General features: G+C 51.5%; 1 protein-coding gene across 6 annotated transcripts in view; it reads left to right on the forward strand.

Moving 5' to 3' along the window:
* The first annotated feature begins 6940 nt into the window (after positions 1–6940).
* The window catches only part of CDH23 (cadherin related 23), a 169364-nt gene continuing 148760 nt past the window's right edge, over positions 6941–27544 (forward strand). For 5 of the 6 annotated variants that reach the window (XM_033065501.1, XM_033065504.1, XM_033065502.1 and 2 more), the window contains exons 1-3: positions 6941–7066; positions 16093–16167; positions 19103–19180. In XM_033065501.1, the coding sequence (XP_032921392.1) occupies positions 16098–16167; positions 19103–19180 (148 nt within the window). In that variant the 5' untranslated portion in view covers positions 6941–7066; positions 16093–16097. The remainder of the gene's footprint in view (positions 7067–16092; positions 16168–19102; positions 19181–27544) is intronic. The other variant, XM_033065503.2, reaches the window with a different exon arrangement.

The raw sequence follows: 27544 nt of genomic DNA on the forward strand, positions 1-27544 counted from the left end.
TCCTGTGCAACTGCTGGTGTCTGGAATAATTTCTCTTGTAGATGCACTGGTGCATGCAGTTTTAGCTTGCATGTTTCCTTCTGGTCATCCTTCTCTCCCAGCTTGGATTGTAAACTCAGAGAAATCCCTGGCATGAGGTGAAGGAGCCCTGAGATCACTGCTTGGAGAGCACAGTTATTCCAGTGGAGTATCCCCAAAGGATGTGCAGGTAGGTGTGGAGAGCATTCCTGTGTCAGAGGGAGTGAGCAAAAAGGGGATTTATCCTTTGGTTTTGGTGGCATGCAGCTAAGGAAGGTTAATAAATGAGGGGAAAAAATCCATACAGATGCAAACTGGGCGAGAGCCAGGTCTGGGCATAAAGCAGGGAATGCCATGAGATGGGGGTGGATGCTGCCAGGCCTCTGAGCCATGAGCTGTGGGTGATCCCCCTGCAAAAGGGGAGGGATAATTTATAGGGAATTGCACATTACAGCAGGGAAGTAACCACAGTGCCTGGGAGAAGCCCCATCTGCTGCTCAGCATGGATGGGCCATGCCAAGGAGCTGCAGGTAAGGAGAAGCAGGATGAGGAGGGAAATGGTGGTGAAGGCTGCTGGATCTGGGATGCGCCACAGTGCAGCCACATCTTGTGCCTGGGTGGGTTGAGTTTGGAGCTCAATGATCATCACAGTCCCTTCCCACCCAAACTTATCCCATGATCCTGTCTGTGATAAATGCATCTTTGACAACAAAAGCAGCCATGGAGCTCAGTTCCAGGGCTGGAATGGTGCTCTAGCCAGAAGGAGCACTGCAGGGATCCAAACCTACCTCATGACATTGAGCTGGGAGGTTACACTGCCTTCTAGTTCTCCAAGAGCTTCACAAGAGGGAGCTGCTCCCCAGAACTGGGGTGCCTGAGCTCCAGAGACAGATCTGGGTGCAGGCAGGGCTTGGACCTGAGCTGCTGTGTCTCCCTCACCTGCCTGAAAGTGCATTCCCAGATTTTGTTTCTCAGCCAGCAGGGCTGTTTCCCCATCTCCTAGCTGAGGAAGGTGGGTGTTGATCTGGCTGGCACAGGAAGGACCACAGAGCTTGGCCCCCTTCTCATCTGTGGGTGTAAAACGAGCCCTGCAGAATTCCATTGCAGCATTTCTGCATTGCAGAATTCCTGAGGGTGAGCCCATGATGTGAAACAGAGTCAAAGACAAATCCCTGTGTGGTGTCCAGCACTGCTGGCACTGTGATCCAGGGTATGGAGAGTCCCAGTCCTGTTGAGCACAGAGGGGATGCTGTGCCTGCCCCACAGTGCCTTTTCCAGCAGCCTTTGGAGTTAAATCCAGCTGGCCAAAGGGGAAGGAAAGCTGGGAACTGGCAAAGCAGCAGCAGCAAAGGCAGCAGGGTGTGAGAGAGAAGGGATGAAAGGGCACAAAGCAGAGGAGATGCATCTGCTGCAGCTTCTGCTCCAAGGAAACAACTGAGGCCATGCCTGAGCTGCTTTTGTCCCCTCTCACCTCTGTGGTGCCAGCTCCCCCTCCCTGCTTCAGAGCTGGACCATGTAAGTGTTGGAATCTGGGGGCTTTCAAGCAAACAAAAAAAGGGAGGTTTTGTTCTGGAGCTATGCACCTCTGAAACCACCCCCTTATCCTTCAGCAACACCGTGGTGGTGGCCAAAGAGCAGAGCAGGAACACGATGGTCTTTAAGGCCCCTTGCAGCCCATCCCATGAAACATAAATGGTCTCTGGGGGCTTGGGAAGAGCCACCATCCTCAGCAGATGAGCTGAGCTGCTCCTGCCCCTTCCATGGGTGCCCCAGAGGAAAAAAAAACCCAAACCTTGGCTTTGAAACCTTGCCAGCCAGCTGCAGGCTTGCCCGGCTGCTGTTCTCCTTTTTACATGTTTTATGGAGTAATTTGTACTATATTTACACAGCAGTGATAAACAGTTTTTAAAATGGAAGCAAAGAAAACGCTGCTGGATGAATTGTTACAAAAAAGCCCTGTTTGCCATTCCAGCAGGGGGAAAAAAAAAGGGATAAAAATCACCATCCTAGGGACATGCTGTTCATCAGATCTGGGTATTTTTTCCCTTGATTTGTGTGCCTAATGTGAGCAGAAGAAGTCGCAGATGCATGCTGAATTCTGCAGGGAACATATGCATGCATTTAAATCATTTACAGCATTTACTGGTGCAATTGTAAAGCACATTATTTTTCTGCATTTGTAATTAGGCTCCAAACAGATGGTGAAGGACTGTAGCTCCTGATTAGACAGGCTTGTGCTCTGTTGGACGGCGCTGCGAGAACAAACTGAGATGAGAAACTTTTCCTCCTAATTTATCACGCCAGGGCGGGGGAGCCGGGACTGCCTGAATTCCAGCGTGGCTGGAGCAGACTGTGCCGTCCCCCTGCTGATGGATGGGACCCCTATCCCAGCTCCTCTTCCATCCCAAATTTTGTGATTCCGCCTCTCTGCGCAGCTCGGGACACACGGCAGGGCGGGATGGAACCGTGACAAACGCCTTGGGAATGAAGCGGGAGCTGCGAGGTGAGAAAGGTTTTCAAAGCAGGATCAAGCTCCGGGACCGTGGATGTGTCGGAGGAGCGATACCACCTGCCTGCCCTCCGCAATTTTTTGCCACCCTCGGCGAGAGATTTTCTCCTTTCCTGAGGACAACCTTGAGCCTTAAACAGAATCACTGGTGCCTCGCACTCACCCTGCTCCCAGCAGTGCAGAAATCTCCCTTTTATTGTCACCTCACTGTCCCCTACTCACACAGGGGACGATTTATCCGGTGTTTTTTTCCCTTCTTCCCACAGCTGCTTCTTTTCCTGGCCTGCCTCCTTGAATCAGGAACCTGTGGATTTGATCAAGGAGGCAACTGGAAGAGCAGAGCAAGGCAGAAGAGGAGCACGATGAGATCCACGGGGCTGGAATTTCTGATTGTGGGTGAGCCCCCCAGGATTCCTTTGAGGCAACAGCCTGGCCAAAATTCCTTTGTGTTCCCTTTGCTGGTGCCCCTCAGGGCTGTGGAGATGAGTGCTCACCTTCCCTTTTCCAAGGTTTTTATCTTGCTGCTGCCTGAGTTGGCAGCGAGGTCGAACACAGCTGGGCTGGCCAGGAGGGAGCTCATTTTCCACCTGGCACAGCCCTCTGCTGTTCCCTGACCCCAAACAGGGAGTAAACAGCCCCCACAGCACTCTGCAGGGAAGGTGGCCCGGCCCAGGATGTGATGACAGGGGACATGGGAAAGGCTGTGGGATTCTCTCTGCTGTTCATGGATTCTCTGTGCCTGTAGATGGCACCTTTTCCTCTGCTGAGGGAGGAAGAATAAACCGAGGGGAAGGGAAAAAACCCAAGCTGGTGAGGCAGGGCTCAGAGCTAAGGAGAAAAAGGTGCTTCAGGTGCATGGCATGAAGTGACCCGGGACAGTCCCACAGTTGTCTCCTCTCGCTGTCACTGCTCTTGATCCAGGTCATCACTGACCCTCCCCAAGTTTACAAACATTGCCCATCCTTGGGAAATCAAGGACTGAGGGAAAAGTGCTTCTAGAGAGTTGCTCCAAAGGGTTTTTTAAAGCCTGACTGACCCTTTGTGGAGCTAACAAGCCCAGCCTGGGGCTGCAGGGTGCTCTCGGTGCCCCTAGCAGGCTCTGCAGAGTTCAGGGCTGCAGCCAGGTCCTGCGAGGCTTTTTTGGGGCTCACCAAAATCACCTTGATCCCTGCTGCCATGTGTTATCACCCCAGCAATGCTTGGTCCTGGGGTAGTTCACCTCGACCCACCCACCTGTAAGCACAAGATGGAAGATCCTTGAGGAATTCCCACAGAATTAGGTCTGTGCTACAAAGGTGAGCCCAGTTTCTGCCCCTCCTGCTGTGTCCATAAGATCACCTTACAAAGATGCAATTTGAAACCCTGTATGTCTGTACTTCTAAAAGGGAAAAAAAAAATTAAAAAACCAAACCAGCTGCTCTTTCTTCTTATGAGAGAGAATTCCAGCAATCCCTTAACTTTGCTTGGCTTTCTCATCAGCCTCCTTCACTCATAAATTCCTAAACAAACAGCATGATCCTAATATTGGCCCTAAAATTCTGTGTGAAATGGACCTGGAAATTAATTTCACACCGGAAAAGTCAGCTCCCTGTCAGCCACAGCACAGGTGGTCGAAGAGAGAACTCCAAGGTGGCTCTACAAATTAATTCTGTGACTCGGATGAGAGGGCAGCAGGAGGGGAGCTGCCACCATCCCAACCCACACTGCAAAATGGGGTGTTGCAAAGCTGTGGGAGAGGGAGGATACCACCATGCCCCTGGGACAAAATCACCATGTTTCCCCCACAAAAAATGGGAAGCAGGGGGCATGGGCTGGTTTTTCCTGAGCATAAAATCCAGCCCTGCACTTTTACACTGGTCTTATTTGCTGGGGGAAAAAAAATAGGATGGTAGTTTGGGGAAGCACTTCCAGAGACCCTTGTGGGAGACTCCTGGGGAAAAGGAGGCGTGAAGAAATGACTGATGGCACAATATTGCACGGGCTGCTTGTCAGGCAGAGATGTCCGTGCAGAGCCTGGGGCCGTGGCAGAACGTGGTGCAGGGCGAGCAGAGGCAATTCAGCTCCTTAGCAGGGCAGGGTTTTGCACGTGTCTGTGTTTCCATGTGATATTTCATCCATTTAGAGACAAACAGCCATCCCAGCCCTCGTGGTGGAAGGCAGGCAGAGCAGTGGGAGAGCTGGATGTGGGAATGTTCCGTGGCTGGAGGGAAAATGAGAGGGGGAGAAGCCCTGCAGTACAATTTCAAGGTTGAGTGAGTGGTGCCAGGAGGCTGTGAAAGGCTCTGCCAAGCTGCTCTGTGCTCACAGGCACGATGGAGCAGGGAGGTCACGGGATCTGTCTCCAAAAAAATCAGGTTTGCTTGTAATGAGTGTGTGGAGAAAGGCTGGAATAGCTTAAGGAAGAATATCCCAGCCCTGCAGCTCCCTGCTTTGGGTTGGTGTTAATTATCATGCCAGGAGCAACCAGGAGCATCCCTGCTCGCAAAGCATCACTCTCTTCTTTTGCCAGCTCTGAGCCTGTGGAGAGGCTCCTCTCCCACAGGCTGGATCATGGAATACCATGGATTTCTCCAAACAGGAGCTTGGGAACATCAGGGTTGGAGGTCCAGCCTGCACACAGCTATTGCTGTCCCTGCCTGATGGAAACCAACCCTGACAGGGAGGCACAGATCACAAGATACTCAATTCCTGTGTGCCTTGTGAACCTGGGCACTGACATCCCCCAGCCCTCCCTCTCCTCCTCCATGGGAAAGGCTGCAGCCTGTAATCCATCGGGAATGGGGGCCCAGGCCAGGAGGAACCCGGCCTTGTTAGGCCTGACTTATGTACAACAGGTGACACACCTTCCAACCAGAAACCCACAGTGGGGAGCCAAGGCACAGGGGCCTGGCACAGGAGTTTAAACAGAAACCCTGAGCTGAATTTATCAGGAGAGGCAAAGTCAGAGCAGCTACAGGCACCCAGGCCCGAGACAAGTCCTCACCTATGGCTCTGCTTTGGTTCCTCCCCTTTGTTGTCATTCCTTCCTCCCCTGCTTTTTTGGGGTGAACATGGGGTGAGGAGCCTGGCTGTGTGATGATGAAGAGGGTGAGGAAGGAGAAACCCCCAGAGCAGGTGGCTCAGCTCAGAGCCCCAACAGGTGCCACCTACACCCTGCTCACTCCTGGTGAGCCCCTAAACTCAGTGCTAGCACCGAGACCAATTCCTTAATGAACCTGACACAGCCCAGCAATGCTGTGATGTGAGGAAATGATCTGCCAGCACCTTCATTAGCTGCAGAGAGCTCATTGCAGTCACCTGTTTGCCAGGGACCCTGGGTTTGAGCAGATGCAGGTGTGCCAGGGCTGGCTCTGGGCTGTGAGTGCCTGCAGGTTTGGTGGGTGAATGGGGAATCCCCCCATCCTCGGGGCAGACCTGTGCCCAATTCCAGCCAATCAACCCCAGAGCTGCGCTAATGGCATAATTAGAAGAAGCTGCTCAGGAGGGTAAATGCTTAATTACCCCCTCCTGCTGCTGCAGGGGTATTTGCCTGCTGGTGCTCTAGGACGAGGTGAGTGGAGGGGAAGGCTCTTCACATCTTTGGAAGTCCTGGATGGGGCTTGGAGCAGCCTGGTCCAGTGGAAGGCATCCCTGGCCATGGCAGGGGGCTGGAATGAGATGGTTTTTTAATCATAATTTTTAATATCCTACCTAACCCAAACCATTCTGGGATTCTCTGATGGCTTTAACAGCATGAAGTGCCTTTACTTGGTGTTTTAATCAAAACTGATCATGATGGGGTGGGGGGCCTGCTGGGATCCCTGCTGATCCCTTCCTGGGATGCAGGAGTGTGGAGCCACCCCTTCGGTGTGAGGGTTGGTGTCACTGCTGGTGGCTTTTCGTGGCTTTGTCACTTCCAAGGTGGCACAAAATGGGGTGAAACAGGGGCATTTGGCCATTTTCCCAAAAGCTGCTCATATGGAGGGCTTGGACTGGAGGCAGGAATGTCCTGCCCGGCTTAGGGATGCCTGGAATTCAGGAGGGAATGTGGTGGGAATTGTGTCTCGGCAGCACGGCAGGTACAACCTGTGCCCGGGGGAGCAGCCGGGCAGGAATATCCATCCCGGATCGCTTTCCTGCTCATCCATGATTTATTTACGTGCTCCGGGCCCTGCCAGCTGCTCCCGCGCACAGGTCAGAGAAATAACAATATTAACAATTAAAAAAAAAAAAAACCAAACAGAATTAAACCTGTCGAGGTGCAGTTAAACTTTGAACACCCAATTGAAGTTGGATTTGAGCCGGTTGCTGTCGGGGGGGAGCCCGGATTTTGGGGGATTTGGGGTGGCTGGGGCTCCCCGGGGAGGGGTGGGGAGGGGAGGTGGAGGCGGCGCTGAAATCCCGGGTACCTGGGCGAGGGGCGCTGCGCCGCCCGCTTCAGCATCTCCCGCGCTCCTTCGCTTTCCCTCCCCTTCCTCCTCCTCCTCCCGCGGCTCGCAGGGCGGCGGGGGGGACATGGGGGGTCGCCGCTGACTCTGGGCTCCGAGACATCCAGCGCAGGTAATGCCCCGCCGCCTGCCCGTGCTTCTCGCCCTTGGTTTATCCGCGCGGGAGGGCTGGGATGTGGGGCCGGGGAGGATGCGCATCACCCCCTCCCTTTCCCGGGGGGAGGCTTGGAGCGGGGTTCCCCTTCCCAAACCCCATTTCAGCGTGTTTTTCTGGGAGCCGAGCCTTTATTATTATTGTTATTTTGGGCGCGGTGGTTTCCGCGGCAGGAAGAGGGAGAGCCCAACCTTCTCCCCTTTTCCCCAAAACAACCCTAAAAATGTGCGGTGGTCCCGCTGTCCTGGCCCCGAGGGAAGCGGGCACGGTGCCCCCCTCCTTCCCCCGTGCCCGGCTCGAATTCGGAGTTCGGGCTGCTGAGAAGCCGTAAAGTTTCTGGGCTAAGTTCTTCCCAGATGTGGGAATGCCGCGCGTGGGGGCTGAGCCGCAGTGGAAGCGGTGGGATTTTTAAATCCCCTCCGAACGCGATTACAACGGGAGGGACGGCGTTTGAAAACGCCGAACTCTGCCCTGAATGAGAATACACTTTATTTCAGGTTATTTTTTCTCCTCTGGTTCTTTGCTTGCTGTTTTCCTTCGCTTCCCTCAAAACCCGCAGTCCGTCTTTTCCTTAAATCCATGTTCTGACCACCTTGCCGGCCACTATCGTTTCCCAAGCCGCCTCTCTACCCATCCGCGTTTTCCAGGGTGCTGGAACGGGACGTTTCCTATTCGGATGTGTGTTTTCTTTGTTGTTGGTTCGGGGTTTTTCCCCCCTGTGCTGGGAATGTGGGCAGGAGGGCTGGCAGAGCTCGCTGTGCTGGGCTGCACGCAACAAGCCGGGATCCTCCCGGTGTGTCCTGCGGGAGCCTGGGATGCTTCGGGCGTGTGGGATAGACCCAGTGCATTCATATTTTAGGGGTTTGTTTTATTTTATTTTTTTTTTTTTTTGCGGGGGTGAAGTATTCCCACGGGATGCTCGCATTGTGAAAATCCAGGTGGTTGTTTCGGCTGAGTGAGTTTTATCTTTATCTCTCCTTTCCCTCTGTCCTGGGGAAGGAGGGGAGGAGGAGAAATCCCCGTGCTGTTCCATTTTCCTTCACTCCCCTGCTCCCTCCCTACACCCCCGGCACAAAGCTTTCTTGTTTCCCAAGGAGTCGGGTGGTGTCATGAGAAATACAATGTTTTAACACCAAGTTGTACAACACTATCTTTGTGGGAAACTGTAAACATTGATGTTGTCCCTTCTTTATATATTTTTTTTAAATTATTTTGGTGATAAGTGGGAGTAACAATGTTGGGAAGGGCTTGGCTGGCTGCTGTGGCTGAGCCTCGGAGGGTCCCCAGCCCCTTTCCCTTCTCTCAGGAACATCACCTGGATGCAGCAGGGAGGGAGGCAGCACCAGAGCCATTCCTGCTGCAATCATCTCCGGAGTGATGGCCAGGGCATGGCAGCTCCCCTGCCGGCCTGGTGCAAGGAAAAAGGGTCCTGGAATCCTCTCCTGAGCAGCTGGGGGTGAAAGGACCTCTTAAAAAGGATTCATTTTATCAAGTTTCTGAGATGTTCTGTGCAGATGGTCTGGAGTACAGATTATTTTTTTTTAAATTTAAGAAGCTTTAGGATATGGGATTGGCTTGATGAGAGGGTTAGGGTGTAAAATATCCCAGCTGCTCAGGCAGGATGCTGCAGCCAGGCTAATTGAGTTGGAGCATGAATAGCTCCGTGTGCAACCAAAAAGTTCTGTTTTTTCCCACTAGAGCATCCTGCTCCCTCCAGTAACACTTCTAATAGAAATAGGGTTATTTGAGGGCTTTTATGGCCCAGGACCTACAAAGGTGAAAATTCCTGCCCTGGTGCTGATGCTGTTGTCTGACAGTGTGTGAATTCTGAATCCAAAATGCGGAGAAACTGGGAATTCCTATGGTTGAGACCCAAATCTTGCAGAGGTCCTGGATCTAGCCAGGGGTTGGAGTAGCATTTATCCATGGATTGTGCTCAGCATGAAGTTTCAGTGTGGGCAGGAGATATTTGTTCAGGGCTCCTGGTGACTTTCAGTCCATGAAGGTGAAGATTAGATGGGATATTGGGAAGGGATTCTTCCCTCTGAGGGTGGGGAGGTCCTGGCACAGGGTGCCCAGAGCAGCTGTGATTGCCCCTGGATCCCTGGCAATGTCCCAGGCCAGGCTGGATGGGCTTGGAGCACCCTGGGGTAGTGGAAGGTGTCCCTGCCCATGGCTCTGTGGTCTTTCAGGTCCCTTCTGACCAGAGGAGCAATCCTGGCACACGACGTCCCTTTTGTACCCTCCTGGCATCCATTTGAACCCTTGTCCTGGAGCCAAGGACCTGGCTGGTGATGGAAACTGCTGTGGGTGTGGGAGGGCTGTGCTGTCCCTTCAGAGCCTGCCTTGCTTTGCCCTGCTCTGTGTGTTTGGTAAAACAACTGCTCTGCCAGGGAAGAGAGAGGCTCTGCTTGGTGCTGAGGAGAGAGTCATCGGGAGCAAATTCCTGATGGGAACTGAGCCTGAGCATGCTGCCCCTTTGGAAAGGGCATGTAGGAGAGGGACTGGACAGCTTCAAGGGCCCTCAGCCACATCTGGGGTCTCAGGAGGGTTTGCATGAATGAGCTTGCCACTGGTGATGAACTGCTGTCATTAATCCAAATAACTTCATCCCTGCTGCACGCCTTTGTCTTTCCTTCAATCCCTGTTCTCCAGAGCTGCTCTTTGGGACTGGAAGACTTCCAGGGGGTTGCTCCTGAGTTATCCCCACCCTCCTTTCCCTGTGCTGTGTCTGTACATTTTTTTTCCTGCTCCTACAATGCCAGCCAGGGAGTGATTATCCCCAGTGTGCCTGCAGAGCTTCCCTTTTATCAGCTGAAGCAGCCAGTGGGCCTTGGAGAGGTCTGGAGCAGCAAAGTGCCTCTCTGGAAGTTAAGTGAGCTTTGTGTGACTTCCCTCTTGATTTGGATGAGGCAAGAAATGGCCTGAGAGCCTTTGCAGCTCTGGCTCATCAGTGTGCAGGTTTTTTGTGGGTTTTCCTACGGTTGTTGTATTTTTTTACCCTTCTTCTGAAGCATCCCTTTTGCCCTCTGTTTTGAAGACCTTCCATTCCAGTTACCACAGGCCTGAAGAAAATAGCCTTGCTGCTTTTTAATGTTGCAAACTCCCAGCCTGGAGCTTAGAAGGCAGGGAGATGGGATAAAATCCCAGGTGCACACACACACCAGGGTCCTGGGCTTGGAGCGATGTCTGCTGAGCATTCACCAAGAGAGATGGAGTCAAAAAACTCACTCATCTCCTTTGGCAGGGCTTTAAAATGCAATTTGGTGGCTCCGAGGCTGGTGACTCACTCTTGAGGCTGATGCTGATGGGGGGCAAAGCCTGTACCCTTCTGCAAAAAGGGGATCCTTGCCTGGAAAACTGCAGCTGGATGTGGCAAGGAGGGAGGTGCTGAGCCAATCCAGCACACATTTATTTTCTCCTTTAATCCCACTTCACACAAATCTTGTCCTCTTTTTTCCCTCAAAATCCCCCTGAACCAACAGGACTGGTGTGCCTGGATCCAGAGCAGCATGGGTGGGATCTCCTGGGATCTGTAGGCACAGACTGGGTTATTGCCTGGCAAGGCTGAGCTGGAACAGAGAGTAAAAGGAATAAAATCAGTATTTATTGAAAGGATACACCTCGGGCAGTGCAAGAGCTTGGCCGGGGCTACACCCAAATCCAAGCTGGATCCTGGTCATGACTGTTTGCACTTTGATAAGTTTTGGTTCATCTCCACATTGGGGTCAATTATCCACCCACAGCCCCAGGCTATGAAGTGCCAGCCCCTGGCTTGCCCCTTTTCTCCTTTTTGGGTACCAGCTGTCCTTGATTCTCTAGCTAGAAAGGAATTGTTTTGTCACTACCCCATGAAGAGCCCTTACTAACACCTAATATGACATTTTGGAGTTACACACTAAGCAGCAGAGATTCTGAAAAACATAAAAGCTGAAACCCAAGGCAGCAGTACAGACAGGCTCAGGGATGGTGTGTGGGAGCCTGGGGATGTTGGACACTGCTCCTGCACCATTTTATGGCAGTGCTTGGAAGTCCAGCCAGGCTGTTCCCTGCCCTGGGTCGGAGGGAGGTCATCTCCTTCCAGGCAGGGCACAAGAAGGTGCCTGGCCCCCCATTCCTGAGCAGGCTTGGAGTCAGCCCCTCAGCATCCTCGCACCTGCCACTCTGTCCATTCCTGTATGCTGTCTGAGAGCCTGGAGAGAGGCTCCTGTCTTGTGAGACCAGACTGTGAGTGTCACTTCACTGCATGCAGCTTGCCACTTCCTCCTGAAGCAAGAATTCCCACCCTTCTCCCCCCTCCTCCTTTTTTCCCTTTTCCTCCTTTCAGCAAAGCTCTGTTGCTGTTGGTGCTTCTCCACCTTTTCATCCCATATTAGCATCAGCCCTGCTGTGCTGCTCCCATGTGTTGGTGCAGCCCAGGAGCCTCTTGGCTTGGTCTCCCTGCCCCATCCCAGCCTTCCTCCCAGCTCAGGAGCTGCTGCTCCAGCTGGAGAAAGGCTTTGTGATGGAAAATGGTTGCTATGATGCCTATGGTGACTAGCAACCAGTGCTGGAGGCTCCACAGAGCCGGTGCTGCCCTGCTTAAAAAGAAAGAAATTGGGAATTCTTTCTTCTCTCTCCCCAAAAATGAAGGTGCCCTCGCCATGGAGGGGTGGGTGGCAGTGACTGATGCAGCAGGGAATGGGGAGGACTCTGTTCCCAAAGCTCTCAGGGTGTTATTTTAGTGTCCCATGGATGCAGAAGTTGAGTTGGATGCACCATTTGGCTTTCCCTTGGAGGTGCCACAGTTGTGGTGAAAGGTTTGGGTGTTGCTCGTGCAGAACTGGGTTATTGGGATCAGATTTTGGGATTTATTGGGATTATCTTGTGTCAGGGGCTTGGGAAATGTGGTTTCCAAGCCAGGCACAGCCTTCCTGTTAGCACTGAGAGGTTTGAAGATGACATTTCCTTCTGGGCCTGGGTTTTTGGTTAAATGATGTCTTGGTGTCACTTGGCAGCTAATGTTTGTGCCAACCAAAGTACTTCCACTCCTGTCCTTGCTAAAACAATTTTAAAAACGGAAATAAACTGCTGGCAGTGAGGGAAAACTTTTGGGTGTTAGGAGTTGTCAGTAAGGAGCAGCTCCAGCTTTTTCCTTGGAAGAAAAAAGGTTTGAGTACCCCAGCTGGGATGTGCAGGGTTTTGGGTGGAGAAAACATCTCTGTCTCAACCTCAGCTTTGATTTTTGGGGTAAAGGAAGAAGAAAGAGGATTTTCCATGCTCTTTTCTCCTGCAAATGCTGTCTCAGGTGGGTCGTGACAGGTGCCACCAGCTGTGCCCCTTATTCCCTGTGGGGATCCATATATCCTGTATTTATTTAACAGGGAAATTTTATTGCCTTTCACTGCAGGGAATAGAAAGAAGGGGAAAAAAAGAAGGGGGCAAATTTTTTCACTGGGAACAAATCTCATTTTCAAGAGTCCTGACAAAATGAGCCATAAAATTACAATATTTCAAAGTGCTTTGTAATTCTGGCGCGGACGGCTCTTCATCATGGAATGTGAAAGCTCAGAAAATATAAAACTCATTAGATTAAAATAAACCACCTACTGCACGGGAGAAAAGCTTATTTATCAATATCAATTTACTCCTGATTACCCTGTTCTGCAATTTGTTATTTTTGGGAATTATGATTTGGGTATGGCTCACGCCAATACGGGGGTGGGAATGAAAAAAAAAAAAATCGGAATTAACTTGTAATGTTTTCCTTTTGAATCCTACTTATTGTAAAGCTCTGGCCAAGAGGCAGTAATGAGGAGGAAAGGTGCATTTCTAGCAGTGTTTTTCTAAGGGGCAGAGGGATGGGGAAGCTAGGAAAGCAGATTTTTTGGTGTGAGGGGTGGTGTTGAGCAATGTGCTTGGCCAAAGTGGATCCCAGGGATGGTTTTTTTGGATGTGTGTTTGAGCAATCTCCTGGCTGCTCTTCCAAGGTGGCCACAGTGATGGAGGAAGTCTGAGAGAGAGAGGGGTGGAGATGTGGGAGCATCCTGGTGATACCTCCCACATCAAATCCTGTAAAGGGGTGGGGACAGTGCTGTCCCTCTGTGGGGGACACTTCTGGTGTCCCTGCAGGAAAAGGGGCTTTTTTGGGAAGGCTCCTGGAGCATGGCTGGGGTGCAGCAGGTGGGATCTGCCACCTTTAGGGATGCAACAGTGGGGTTCCATGGAGGGGCAGGTGCCAGGAGGCTCCTGGAGCAGGTGGGATTTGTTGTGTTTAGGGATGAAGCACTGGGGTTCCATGGGGTTGAGGTGCCAGCAGGTTCCTGGAACAGGTGGGATTGCCACTTTTAAGGATGCAGCAGTAGAGTTCCATGGAGGGGAGGTGCCAGGAGACTTCTGGAGCATGGCTGGAATGGAGGAGGTGAGATTTGCCAGGTTTAGGGATGCAGCACTGGGGTGCCATGGAGGAAAGGTGCCAGGATACTTCTGGAGCAGGTGGGAATTGCCACATTTAGGGATGCAACAGTGATGTTCCACGGGGTTGAGGTACCAGCAGGCTCCTGGAGCAGGCGGGATTTGTTGTGTTTAGGCATTCAGCACTGGAGTTCTATGGGTTTGAGGAACCAGGAGACTCCTGGAGCAGGATTAGCCACATTTAGGAATGCAGAACTGGGGTTCCTTGGAGGGGAGATGTCAGGAGACTCCTGGAGCATGACTGGAGTGGGATTTGCCACGTTTAGGAATGCAGCAGTGGTGTTCCATGGGGTTGAGGAAGCAGGAGGCTCCTGGAGCAGGTGGGATTTGCCACGTTTAGGGATGCAGAAGTGCTGTGAAAAAGCAGCTTCCTGGGCTTGGGAAGGAGGAGGCTTTGGAGAAATCAGCCTGAAAAGCCTCTGCTTGACCCCAGCTGATTCCTGAACTTGCAAGGCCCGGATTTGTTTGCACTGTGGTGTTTCTGCAGCTCCTTGTGCCTGGGGAGCAGCGGATGGGGAAACCTCTGGTTTAACATCAGAGCTTTGGCAGCCAGGAGGAGACAACACCTGAGCTCCCAGGGACGTTACCATGCTGGAAACTGCTTCCTCCAAAGGGCCTCTCCCAGGCACAAGGTGCAATTTAATCTGCTCTTAGTCACCGCTGTTTTAAGTTGTCCCCAGAGCTCCTCGATGCCGTTCCTTAAATTTGCAGTGTTCGAGTGAACCATCTCGAAGAAGCAGCGAAGAGCTGCAATATTAATGAAGACAGAGAAAATCAAAATGACATTTCAGGCAATTACTTACATAATGAAGTGACTGACTTGGAATACCCAATATTTAGATTTATCATGGCACTCCAAAGAGGATGCTGTCAGCTGCCTTTATTTCTACAATTTCTAAATTATTTCTCCGCTGCCCTGTTGCTTTTTAAGCACGGGCTGTGGAGCTGGAAAATAATGTTCATGCTCACTTGGGCTGAGAGTGGTGCTGTTTGAGAAGGAAGTTAGTGTTTTCCTCTGTGGCATTTTGGCACTGCAGAAGACAGAGAGGCACATTTCCATCTCATCCTCAACAAGAGCTTGGGCTCTGCATTCTGTGCTGGAACAATGATGCTGAGATTTCTTCTTCCCCAAAACCTATAAAAGCAGGGGGGAAATTGAGATAATTGGTAGGTTTTTTTAACCACAAGAACTTATTCTGGTGGGTTTTTTTGTTTTGTGGGTTTTTTTTTGGCCGGGGCTTGTCAGCATGGCTGGCTCTGGGGAAAGTGGCCATTTTTGTGTAGAAACTTAGCTTTTTTTGTATTCTCTGCTGACACTGAGCAGAAATCAAAAGCCTGTTGTGGGGTGGAGGTTTTAAACTCCCCTGCCCTGTGTTTTCTGGGGTGATGGGCATGATTACATCTGAATGTCTTCTCAGGCTTGCACTGAAATACCTGAAGATGCACAAAATGCACCACAGCACCGTTTTTCTTGTCTAGGCGCAGGTCTCTTCATGCCAGAGCCTCCCCGTAGCAAAATAGCAGGAGAAATTAGAATTTCAGGCCCTTTCTGCCGTGGTGACAGAGTTGTTACGAGCTGTCTTCTCTGACACATCCATCAGGAAAAACAAAATAGGTGTAGCTGGAGCTCCTTTGGGAGCATCCATGAAGATTTCCATGGATCTCTAAAGGGGGCAGAGGGTTGGGATAACTCTGCCCACTGCTGTCACCTCCTGTCCCTGGGACTGCTGCTGTCCCACCTCAGCTGCTGGGGAAACATTCCACTGCCCCACAGCCCCCATGAAAACGTGGGGAACTTCAGGGACAGGTCACTAGGTGTCCCCTGGGGGTCTCCTTGTGCCTGCATGCTCTGGTTTATATTTGCTTTTGTGGAATGTTTTAAAATCCAGGTGTGGAATTTCCTTGCGAAGGCGCCCTTGGCTGAGGTTTTGTGGGGTTGGTTTGGGAATAGCTTTGGGTTTGATGGTCTGGCTGTGCTGGCAGCTCCCTGGTGCTGTTTTATCCTGTTTCCTTAGCTTGAGGAGCCACGTGCTATGCTGAAAATTTGGGAGGCAGAGAGGGGTGAGGGCATGCTTGGCAGCCTCCCTGCTTCCCATGCTCCTGCAGCCACCCAGGTGGTGTGGGAGGTTCTGGGGGCTCTGCTCCCAAGTCTTGATGCCTCTCCAGTGATTCTGGGTCGAGCTTCTTGCACAAAGCTCTGCCAAATCATCCCAAACCTGGGTGCTGTCACAGCATCTCTGCCTTTGCTCCAGTGCTGGGATGTTCATCCCAGCTGGGGCTGCTCCTCTGAGCACTGAGGTCACAGTGGCTCATCCCCTCACAGGAGAGGAGATGTGGGAAGCAGAAAGGCAAAAATGGAGCTCCTCCACCAGGTGAATGCTGGTTTCCATCACCATGAGGATGTTTGGAACAGAGCACTGATGTCCTGAGTGTTGCCCTGGGGCAGGGCTGCACCCTGAGCCTGATTTAGGCAGACAAGGTCACGTCTGTCAGGTGCTGGCTGGATTTACAGTGCCTCTCTTCTTTGACAGGAGCCATGAAGCCTCACGTGGGTGCTGCCAGCAAGCTCCTGCCTCTCCTCTTGCTGCTGGAGCTGGTCTCCCCAGGTAAGTCTGGCTCTGCTTCTCGTGTTTGCCAGGCACAGAGGTGCAGTTGCTGTGTTTGTGCTCTCCTGGTGAATGAGTGCTGAATCTCCTGTCTCCATCTCATGAAATCGTGGAGACCTGCACACGGTGCTCCCACTTTTCCTGCAGCCCTCACTGACTGCACACATGGCCCTTTTTGGGGGAGAGTGGGTGGGACAGGAAAAGCCTTGGAGTGAACCCGGCAGGGGTGGATGCTCCTGGTGTATCTCAATGAAAGAAAACTTCCAGATGTGGATTTACCAAGGCAGAGCTGGTGCTGGACCTGGCATGAGGTCAATTTATGTAAATAAAACCTAAAGAAAACTGGAGGGAGGGATGTAAACCAGAAGCTTGTTAGCAGTGCAGCAGCAGAATATTGCTGGCAAGGCTCCCCCTCTGCTTCCAGCAGAAAATGGTGACCTGAACTGTGCTTTAGTATAAAATAACTCCTGTCCAAGCTGCAAAACCTCTTTTCTAATTCCAGATGGGGGAAAGGCAGGGCTGTGGGCCAGAAGAGCCTCCTCAGTAAGCTCTTTCCACTGATGCTCTGGGTACTTTCTGGCAGGGAGCTGGTGGGGCATTTCTGCCTTTTGGTGCAGAAATGTGCATTTTGGGACAGTTTTGGCACACCACGAGGTGCACAGGAGCTGTAAAAGCACAGCAAAGCCCCGTGAAAATTGGGATTGTTACATGGCTGACCTAACCCCCCTGGGTGCTGGTGTGGGGACAGGGTGCCTGTGTGGCTCTTGCTGATAAACAATAGTCCGTGTGTGTCCATGTGATAGCACTGTGCCCTTTGGAATAAAGGCTTTTCCCCCTCCTGGAGCCTGGAGATGGCTTGCCCAGATTGGCAGGCTGATTAAGCAGTCAGTGGATGACATTAGCTGTGAGTGACAGGCGCAGTCAATCTCCCCCTGGTGTCATGTTGGATCAAGGAGAGCCTCACTGGGTAACTGCAAAGGGGACAAAGAAGGGGGGAAAAAAAGGACAATCCAGCAAGTCCTTTCCCTCCCTGAGAGGAGTACCTTGCCAGTTCTGGAAGTGGGATGGGGGTCTGCCTGCCCAGCTGGAGACTTGCTCCTTGCTTGCAGTGACAAACTGCAAAGCCCTGGGCAGGCAGCACATGGAGACAGGGATTTGGAGGCTTTGCAGCATTCCAGCTCTCCTCTCCTAAGCCCTGCCCAGGGCCTGGGTTGCCATCTCTGTGATAAGCAAGGGCTGGCACAGCTGCTGCGCCTGGGATAGCAGGGATGGATAAGCACAGGGATGTCCTTCCACAACCCTGGGCGCTGCAGGTGCTGGAGTAGCTCTTCCCAGGAGGTTTGCAGAGCTCCTGGTGAAGCCATGAGCTGGGGTATCGTGGGTTTGGAGCGTTTGGAAGAGAGGATGGTTCAGCTCAGTGGAGTCTCCCTCCTCCTTCCTGCTGCAGGAGACGAGCTCAGACCTCCATCAGCCACTTCTCTTCTCCAGGCTGAGTGCCCTCAGATTCCCCAGCCTCTCCCAGCATCTTCACGGCCTCCCCTGGAGCCTCTCCAGCAGGTCCAGGTCCTTCCCATGCTGGGAGGACCCCGTTTTGTGCTGAGGGTTACAGAGTGCCCCATCCCAGGGTGTAACCAGCTGGTTGTCACAATTTCCCACAAGGAAGCTCCAGCCTTTACCCTGGGATTTGCAGCCTTGCCTCCAGCCCCTCCTCCCCAGCCTTCCCCAGCTCTCAGGTGCTGCTCTGCCTCCTCCCTGAGCGCACAGATCCCGTGTGCCAGGTGGTTTGGAAGCCTCCCAGCACCTGCCGCAGCTGGATTTGGGAAGTGTAGCTTATTTTTAGCGCGCTGGTGATACTAAGAAATGTGTTTTGAAACAGAAAGGTTTTGCAGAAGCGTGTCCTGTGTGCCAAGGGCTGCTTGGAGGTGTTTTAGCCTCATTTGCCCCTCCTGGAGCCTGCTGGCCCCAGCGTGGCATCCAGTGACGAGTGAGCTGCCGAGCCTCTGGAGATGCTCTTGGCTCTCAATAACCCATTTTGTCAGGTTCCTTTTTATTTTCTTTCCAGGTACTTAACCCCAGAGGCTGGGATTTAAAATGTGCCTTTGCAACACTGCTGCCTCCAGTGCTTCCCCGTTTCTCAGGGTGTTTAACAAACCTGGTGCCTCAGGAAAGAGGGCAGTGTTGAAAAATCCCTCTCTTGTTTTGGAGGGAGCCCCGGGGGAGCTGGAGCTGCTCCCCCACCCTGTGCCCGCGTTCCCAGGAGCAGCTTTGTCGGGATGCACACCTGGGACCTGTGTTTGAGAGGTCTCAGGAGCATCTCTGACAGCTTGCCAAGCAGGGAGGGTGCTGGAGCTCGGTCTGCTCCCGTTTCCCGAGGTGGGATGCTGAACACGCTCTGCCAAACGTTCCTGGGAAATCATCATCTCCTGCCACCTCTGGAACAGCAGATCTCCCCTGCCTGGCTCTTTCCCTGGCTCAGGCTGCCTTTGTTACTCTCCTACGTGCTCTGCACTTGGCTCTGTCCCCTAATGAGGCCAGGGGCAGGCTCGGGAGCGAGTGGAAAGGAGCGAGCCCGGTTATTAGAGGTGAAAGGAGGCAATTAGAGGGAGAGGCAGCCGGGTGATGGCAGAGGCAAGGAGCACGGGGGTTTGCTGGGCTGGCTGACAAGGCAAAAGGCTCTCAGCCCTGGGAACAAAGCAAGGTATTAATCCTGGCCTAAACCAATAATTGATGCTCCCCATCCTTGTGCTGTCAGATTTCTCCCTCCCTCTTGCCTTTTGGAAAATACCAAATCCAGAAAGGCTGGTGAAGTGGCAGCATTTATGGAGGACCTCGAGGGACTTTCTGTCCTGCTAGCCCTGTGAGCATTCCCAAGCTTTTCCCAGCCTTGCTGGCCCATGCCAGGGAAATAACTCCTTGTTTTTTGTCCTCTTCCCAGGTCAGGGCAATCGCCTGCCGTACTTCATCAACTACTTCTTTGACACCTACCTGCTGATCAACGAGGACACACCTGTGGGTAAGTGGGATGGGCCCCTGGAAAAGTATGGAAAAGGAATGCTTTTCTTTTGATTGGCAGGTGGAGCTTTTCTTTCTGTTTTTTTAGCTGGGAATGGGTTTTTTTAGTAAATGCAGAAATCGACCCGGTCGTTGTCGGCGCCTTGCCAGGCTCTCAGTCCATTAAACTTGTGGTCTTCAATCAGGGCTCGTGACTGGCTCTTAATGTGGGAGGAATCGATTGGGAGGCTGGGATGGAGCCTGTGGAGGTCCCTTCTCCCACCTCAGGGAAGGGCTCTTGCTGCACCCACATGGCTCTCAGAGCTGCTGAGGGTTGGAAGAGTCTGGAAGGATCTCCAGTGACTGCTCAGCTCAACCAGCGCTTCCAGCTGAGCCTTCTGTCCCTTCCAGGGTGCCCTTGGCCAGGCACCTGCAGCCCCTGTGGGGTTTGGGGTGGTGTCTGGGCGAGCAGGATGTGGAGTCTTGCTTTGGGTGGATGCACAGAGCTCACCCCCAGGAGAAGCTCTGGGAAGGGAGCAGGAGTGAGAGCTGGCTGGGAGCAGCTTAATGGGAATGCTTCCTTGCCCTCCCAGTACTTGAGCCTGAAATACCTTATGGGAATTGGACTGAACTTCTATTTTGTCAGAAAATAGGGAGATTTCCTACAGCCTGCTTTCCAGCGAGCCATTATACGAGTCACGTTGTTCATGGAATTACTTTGGCAGTTGAATTTCATTTTATTTTTTAAACTTTGTATTACACCATGTGTATAGACGTAATTGACTCTTAAGAATATTGGCACCTTGAGATTTTGTTTCCAGATGCACTGGGAGGGAAATGTCAGCCTGGGAAGTGTTGACACACATGATTGTTTCTGTTTCCTGCTGTTGGTAGGTGCTTCCTGAGTTAAGCTTTATTAACTTAAAAAAAAAAGGTAGCATCTGGAAACACCTTTCTGAGATCCTGAACAGTGTGTGGTGCCTGTTATCTGGGGGGAAAAAAGAAAAAAGTGTCTTTTTTGAGGTCTGTTTGAGCACCCATCCCCGTGACATGCCTCCCTCCAAACCCAGCAGCTCCCTGCCTGCTGCCTGCCATGCCAAAAGGGATCTTAAGCAACAATTAAGAGATCATTCCCCCTCTAATCACTTACAAGAGTAAATTAGTCTTGTCAGGAGCTATTAAGACAGAGAGCTCTGAATTCATTAGGCGAGATTGGGCCGAGGGAGCTGCTGGCGCTGCCGCCGGTCCAGGCTGATTAATTTCTCCCAAAACATCATCAATGCCCATCTGTTTCATTTAGGGCTGGGGAGAGCAATTTTCAGGTGGACTGACCCTGTAGTCAGTTATTTCACCCAGAAGTAATGGGAACACACACACACACGTGCAGAGGGAGTGGGAGATGGGAGCTCCAGGAATTGGAGGAGCAGGAGGGAGATGCCTGGAGAGGAGGATGAGGAGGGAGGGATGGTGGTGCTGTGGTGGCACAGCAAGACAGGGCCAGCTGCCAGCAGCTGTATCACCCTGTGTTTCACTTGGAAAATGGGAGTTCTGGCTGGGTAAAAGGGAGAAGAGCGTGCAGGAGGGGGAGTGTCCATCTCCATCCTGCTGCTGTTTGCCCTAAGCACAATCATTCCAAGGGCCATTCTGCTTAATCCCAGGCCTTGTGGATGCCAGGAGAGTGGGAATGCAGGTGGGAACGGGCAGGCAGCACTCCGGGGTCCCTGCCGCTGCCAAAGGAGCGTCCTCTTAGCATAATGGAATGACTGGAGTCTAATTGCCCAGCAAATGGATTTGCTGTGAGCAGGACAGCAGTGGGGAAATGAAGATGATCCGTCATGTCAGCTCTGTGAGCAGCCTTATAACCACCTAGCTCGCTTCACCCAGGTTTCTCGGCGAGCTTTCATGCCTCAACGCCTTGCAAAATGCGTGACAAAAGAGGCCATTCAGAGGAGCATCATTCCACTTCCCCTCATCCCAGCGATAACATCTCGGGATAATGTTGTCTTAAAAGAGTGGGGAGCACTTCATCCGAGGTGATAACAAGCACTTGGCCTCGCCCTCAGGGTCCCCTCCTGCCCTGCAGACCCCGGTGATTCGTGCCTCGCTCAGAGCCAGACTTAGGCTGGGCCTTAGAGCACCTGCTGGGTTCTACCAAGGGGTCCTTAAGGTCCCTGCCCAAACCATTCCGTGATTCCATGAAGGGCTAGGGGACCAAGTCAGCAAATCCCAGGGTGAGGAGCAGCGTGGGGTGGGCAGTGCCAGCTCAGCAGCACATCCAGCTGTGCTTGCTGCCCAGAGCCCCCTTTCCCTTCCCTCTGGTTCTGTGGCTCTCCCAGGAGCTCTGGGCTGTGCATCCCGTGCTCAGAGGGATGGATGGATGCACGGATGGAGGGATGGCTGACAGGGAATTTCGTGGCTCTGAAATAGTTCATGGGTTGAAAAGAGGGTTCTGCCCTCTTTGCTCTGTGCAGCTTTTGCTGAGCTGGCAAAGGCCGGGACTAGGGGTGTTTCTCACTAAATTTGAGTAGGCAGGGCTGAACCTTGCTCTGTGTAAGAGCTGCTCAGAATGGGCTGCACAGGCACTGCCCCATGGAGCTGTGGCTCCGCTCTGCCCCTGAGGCTGCTGCAGCCCAAGAGGAGCCAGGACAGTGGAGTGCCACAGAGGACTGGGGCTGTGACACCTCCTGCCTGCTGGGACACAGTTATTTCACCAGAAAACCAGAGAGGAACGTGGTATTTCACAGGCAGGACACTCTGTGGATCTGAGGCAGCACATCCCTCTGTTTGTGGATGATTGGATTTAATTCTCTGTCCTAGGCAAGGACCAGGCCAGAGGGCTTTTCTTCTTCCATCCTCCACACTCTGTATCCATCCTTTCCAAGGCAGTCATCTCTTCCAACACTGCCTTTCTGTGCTCTGGGAGATGCTTTGGCACCTAGCAAGGGTCCCTGGGGATGCTGGGGCGCTCAAGCTGCTGCTGAAGATATGGTTATCAGTGTGGGATTGAGCACAGGCTAAACCTGTTTGATCCCACAGCTGTCAGCAGCTGCTGTGCCCAGGCTCCTCCAGATCCATCACTGGAAGGAAAAAGCCATTAAAAAAACCAAAACCAAAATAAACAAACAAAAAAAGCGGGTTCTCTGATCCCTGCATGCTTCTGGAGTGGTTAAATCATTTCAGAGCTCGGATATCCATGCACAAGGCTTGGGGACAGCTTTTGGCTGTGGTCACCTGAGCATCACCAGCCCCTTGTCCCTCTGGTGTCCCCTTGCTGCTGTTGGTGGAGAGGGAGGGTGTACTTACTCTGGGGTCCCTCTTGCTCAAAATTAGGTGTTGAAGCTGAAGAGAAAATGATAAGTTAAAGAGATGGTTTGAAGAGTGCCTTCCCCCCAAACCACTCTGTGAGAGGACAAGGGCCATCCTTATTCATTCTTGCCCATCCCTCTGCTGTGGGACTGTCTCTGGGCTGCTTGCAGAGCTTGGGGCCCAGCTGTGTTGGCACTGACCCAGGAGCTTGTGGTTCATGATAGTGAAAACCCCCCCAGAGCTGCTTTTTTGGTAGGTCTGACAGAAATAAGGTGAGTTGGCAGGTGCTGGAGGACCCAAACTCCTTGGTTTGCTTGCTGGGTGGGCTGCTCAGGAAGCAAACACCTGTGGGGTGCCTCTGTGCAGCAGGCAGAGCTGATTTTGCTTTTTAAGAAGGGTAATTCCAGAGAAACACAACAGACTCTTGGCTGTGTGACCAGAGATTTTGTGTTTTTGAAGCTTCCTTGTGGCCATTGCTGAGATTCTCCCCCACAAAGAGAGACCTCACCTTCTTCTTCAGTGTTTCTCTGTCACCCAAGGGATGTTTGCTGCCTGAAACTGAATTTTCAGGATTCTGGAGTGTTCTTCAGAGGAACAACCTCATTTCAAAGCGTGCTGCTGACCCTAATGACCAGCAATACTTGGGGAGGAGCGCTTAAGGAGGGGATCCCAGCTCTCCCAACTCAAGCCCTTCTTCTGTCATTTGAAGGCCCATTGATGAAATTACTTGTTGAGCTGCAGAAAATACAGCATCTTTTATGAAAACTTAAGGCTAGGAAAGTCAGTTATTCCCAACATCAGGGAAACTTAAGGTTAAAAAATAAAAGAAGCCCCACTCCCACCCAAACCCTTAACCCTGTGTCATTAAATTAATCACTTCATCAATCACTTAAACCTTCATATCTGCTTTGCTAATAGGCAGTAACATTAATGCTTATGTTTAAGGAGGGGAATGGGGAGAAGGCTAGGAAGTGGATTTGCAATATGGACTCATTAACATGCCAGGGTAACCTTGCTCCTGTCAAACCACCCAGGGTTTGATCCTGCCACCTTTTGAGCCCTGGCACTGGGGCCAAGCCCTTCCCAGGGAGAGGGAGGAAGATGTGTGAGCTTGGTAATGAGGGCTGGGGTGATTTTTGAATTTTTTTTAATGTCTGGGATGGCTTTAGCAGCGTTAATTATCTGTGCAGGACTCTCTGGAGGAGCTTTATCTGCAGGCTGGCTTCTCTCTGCTGTTCCTTGTTACTCTGGAATACCCAGGCTTGGTGTCAGCACTGCCCCAGCCCAGGTCATTTGGGCCTTCCAGGCTGATTGGAGGCATTAACAGGGGTACCAAAACTGATAAAGAGCAGGGATAATTATGGGAGTCAGGCTTAACAAAGACAAAAACACATGAGGGGTAAAAAGCACGTGTGTACAGATGTGTATATATTCAAATTAGGAGACATATATATATTTATTTATATGTATCTTTGTGGATGTATTTGTGTTCCAGTGGAATATTATTATCCAAGGGCATTCCCTGTGCTGGAGGGAAATACTTGTATTTGCATACACTCATAATTTTATTATTGGTAAATTATTGGTGAGCTGTGATTTCACTATCAGGAAAAAAAAAAAGCCCTGGTTGCAAGTAATGATGAAAAAGCTTGTGTGTTTTGCCAGGTTGGAAACTTGATGTATTTGGGTTGTGTGAGCTTAAAAAGGAAGGAAAAAACCTTAATCCTACCTCCTTTACCCCCTGCTTCTGATGTTGGCACATCTGGGATCTCTGCAGTCTGGATCTGCCCTGGATCCCTGGAAGTGTCCAAGGCCAGGTTGGACAGGGCTTGGAGAACCTGGGAGAGTGGAAGGTGTCCCTGCTCATGGCAGGGGGTGGAAAAAGTTTTTAAGCTCCCTTTCAACCAAACCATTCCATGACTCTCTTTATAGAATTTTCAGGCTGGTGAAGAAATTACCCTTTCAGTTAAAGCTTCCTATAATTGGGCACTGTGGAAGTCCTTTCCTTGAAGGAAAAAAAAAAAATCAAACTATTTGCTGCCACCACCACTAGTTGGTGGTTGTTGCTTACTGGTGTAACACAAGACAAAAAAAAATGCAGAGGGGAGAAAAACCAACAACAAAGAAGAGTTAAGGGAGGTCCAGCGACTTTTCAAAGTCATCAGAGCAATTAAAACATGAAAACTTGATTTAGTGGATGCCCATTATGTAAAGCTGCCACATTCCACTGTGGAAGCAGGCACGTGGAAGAGGGAAGAGAGCCCTTCTGGAAGTGGATACAGAGGGGTTTTTTGGGGTTTTTTGTGGAATTGTTGTTGGGACTCTCCTGTCACTGTCCTGGTGAGCATCTTGTGTGGGGCTGGGATGCTGGACCAACACTGTGGTGATTGCCTGGCCTCCTCTTGGGCAGCTTGTTTTCTCACTTTTTCTCACATTTTCTTACTTTTTCCATCCCCTCCCCATCTCCCAGGCTTTTAAACTGATTTATCACCAATGCACCCTCCTGCCTTTGAATGGCTCAACGTGCTTGATTGGCAGGGGAGTTAATACACTGGTTCCTCCTGTCAAACTGCTCATTGATGGCTTTTGAATTAACTGCAGCCACTTGGGGATGGAGGGGAGAGAGAAAAGCCTTGTTGGGCAACTCTGTGGAAACATCTGCTCCGTTTGCAGCGCTGGTCAGGGCAGTGAAAAAGCTGCCTCTCTTAAAGATTTATTAATATTGCTGGGGACACGAGGGGGAGAGATTTCAAACACTTGACGTTTAATGGTTAGTAACTCAATTTTATTCCATTCATCTGCATGCCTTTGTCAGGTGCCTGCTCTGGTATTGGAGCACGGAGGTTGTCTCGCTGCCTGTGAGCAATTAGGAGGGTGATTTGGTACCTGGATCCACAGAAACCTTTTTATTTTTCCTTTCTAATTGATTATTAGCTCTGAGGTGAGAGCTGGTGTCGTGGAACGTAATATCCTTTCATAAACAGTGATGTGGTGGCTTTACTCGCTCTGCTGTTTTGGTTTCAAGCAGTTAATTCAGAAAGAAGAGGAGGTGGGGGGAAAAAGATTTTGGAATATATAAAGTCCAAGGGAGATGAACAATTTGGGGTATGGAGAGAAGCGAGGAGCATCCTCCCAAGCAGAGATTAATGGTTGTTACTAATGATTTTGGGAAATTGAGGGGAAGGAATAAGATGTGGCAGAAGACTGTAAAATAAGTAAGAGCACTGCGGAAAAGCCTGGCTCTGGAAATGCACCTTTTCCCATCTGACAGCAGCATCAAATTAAACACATCCTGCTGGAAGAAGCAGCACTTTCCTGCAAAGGAGCACTCGTGTGTGGTGAGGGGAACACACAGCAAGCACCACCCTGCCTGCACATCTCTCCCAGCAGCTTTCCTGGGGGCACAGAGGGTGGGGGGGAAAAACATCCCCCAGCATTTGCATGTCGTCCTTTGCCTCCGAAAAATTGTCTGCACTCCCATCAGGTGCAGAGTGAGGGCTTGCAGAGAGCATCGGCCAGGAGTCATTGCCCGCCTGGCTTTGGTGGAGTTGGGGAAAGAGTCAGAAATCAAGGCTCTGGATTGGGAGGGAAAAAAATTTCCAAGCTGGTTTTGTCACACTGCAACAGGATTGTCTCATGGAGCCATGAAGATTGGCAGCATCCCCAAAGTTCACAGAGCACTGGCAGGAGAATGAGTTTCACTGGTGCTGGGATGCTCTACAGGCAGTTTCTGGCTGATCCAGGTGGGAAAGGAGTCTCCAGGGAGAGAGGGGAGCCCCCACGGATTTTAAACCAGCAGCTTGATATTGCACTCCAGGCTGTAACTTGGGGGTGTCATTTTTATTTTATTTTGCTGGTTAGTTCATCTCAAAAGCTGAAATTGCTGTGCTTGGTGGGCATCCTGCTGCAAAATGAGTGACTGTTTTCCAGTGGTGCCATTCCCCCCTCCAGAAGTTGAAGTTCACCCCAGGACCAGCAAATATTGTGGGTGGTCTGGGTTTGCTCTTTGTGTATCCTGTCCCCAGTGGTGTTATCCAAGGGACACTTTTCACTGGGCTGCTGCTCCCAGGAGTGGAGGAATGCTCTTTAAAAGAAGTTTTTCTGTCGTGGATCTGCACACAGCCTCTTTGGAACAAGATGCAATGTCAGTATTTGGGGTGCCCTGGCTGGACAGGGGTGACAAGGCAGGGCTGCTTTGCCAGGGAGGGGCTCATCCCTGTTTTCCATGAAACCCACTGCCGTGTGCAAGTGGCCCCAGGTGGTTGGATAATGGCATCCCTAATTGTGCTCTGAACGAGATTAACTTCTTAGCTGGCAGCCTGACATCTTTATTGTTATTAATGTGTGAATAATGCACTGTGGTGGGGTTTTTATGCATGACTTTGGTAGCAAATATTTCCCTTTTGTTTTGTTACTGCTGTCTTTCACTTTGTCACCGTGGGATTCCCGGGCTCCAAGGGTGGGGATCCCAGAGGTTAAGGAATGCTGCTCCTATCTCTTTCCTTTTTAAATGGTCAGTGCCACTGCACTGCAGCTCTTCCCCTTTATTTCTTCTGTGAGCAGAGGTGGTGGTGAGCAATTCCTCTGTCGTCTCTGCAGTTTGGTGCTGGAATGGGACACGGAGGGCTAGGGATCAGCAGTCACATGGGGCTTGGGATTTTGGGCTGTGTGCAGGGATGGGGAGGCTTGGGATGCTGCCAGGCATGGCTGCAGGTGCCCATGGGCTGAGGGGGCTCTGGCAGGGGCTGGGTCTGTCCCTTGGTGCTGGTGGGAAGGAAAAGGGGAGCTGTGGAGGGTGGGAGGCGGCTGCAATCCGTGGACTCCACGAGAAGGAGTCTCTGTGATGTAACTTGCTATCAAACAAGATAACAAGGTCAGTAATGCCTTTGCCTGGGAGAGCTTCAGCCAACACTTCTATCAAAACCAATATTAATTTTCACTAATTAGGAGCTGCAGCTAATGAGTGTCACAGCTAATTTAGCTCATCCATAACGAGGGAGAGGAGGATCAGAGCCTGCAAATCTGCCTCCTCTCTGCTCCCCCTTCCTTCCTGGCCCAACATGTGCTCGTCACCTGGGTG

This window comes from Catharus ustulatus, chromosome 8 (assembly GCF_009819885.2).
Source record: "Catharus ustulatus isolate bCatUst1 chromosome 8, bCatUst1.pri.v2, whole genome shotgun sequence".
Lineage (NCBI taxonomy): Eukaryota > Metazoa > Chordata > Aves > Passeriformes > Turdidae > Catharus > Catharus ustulatus.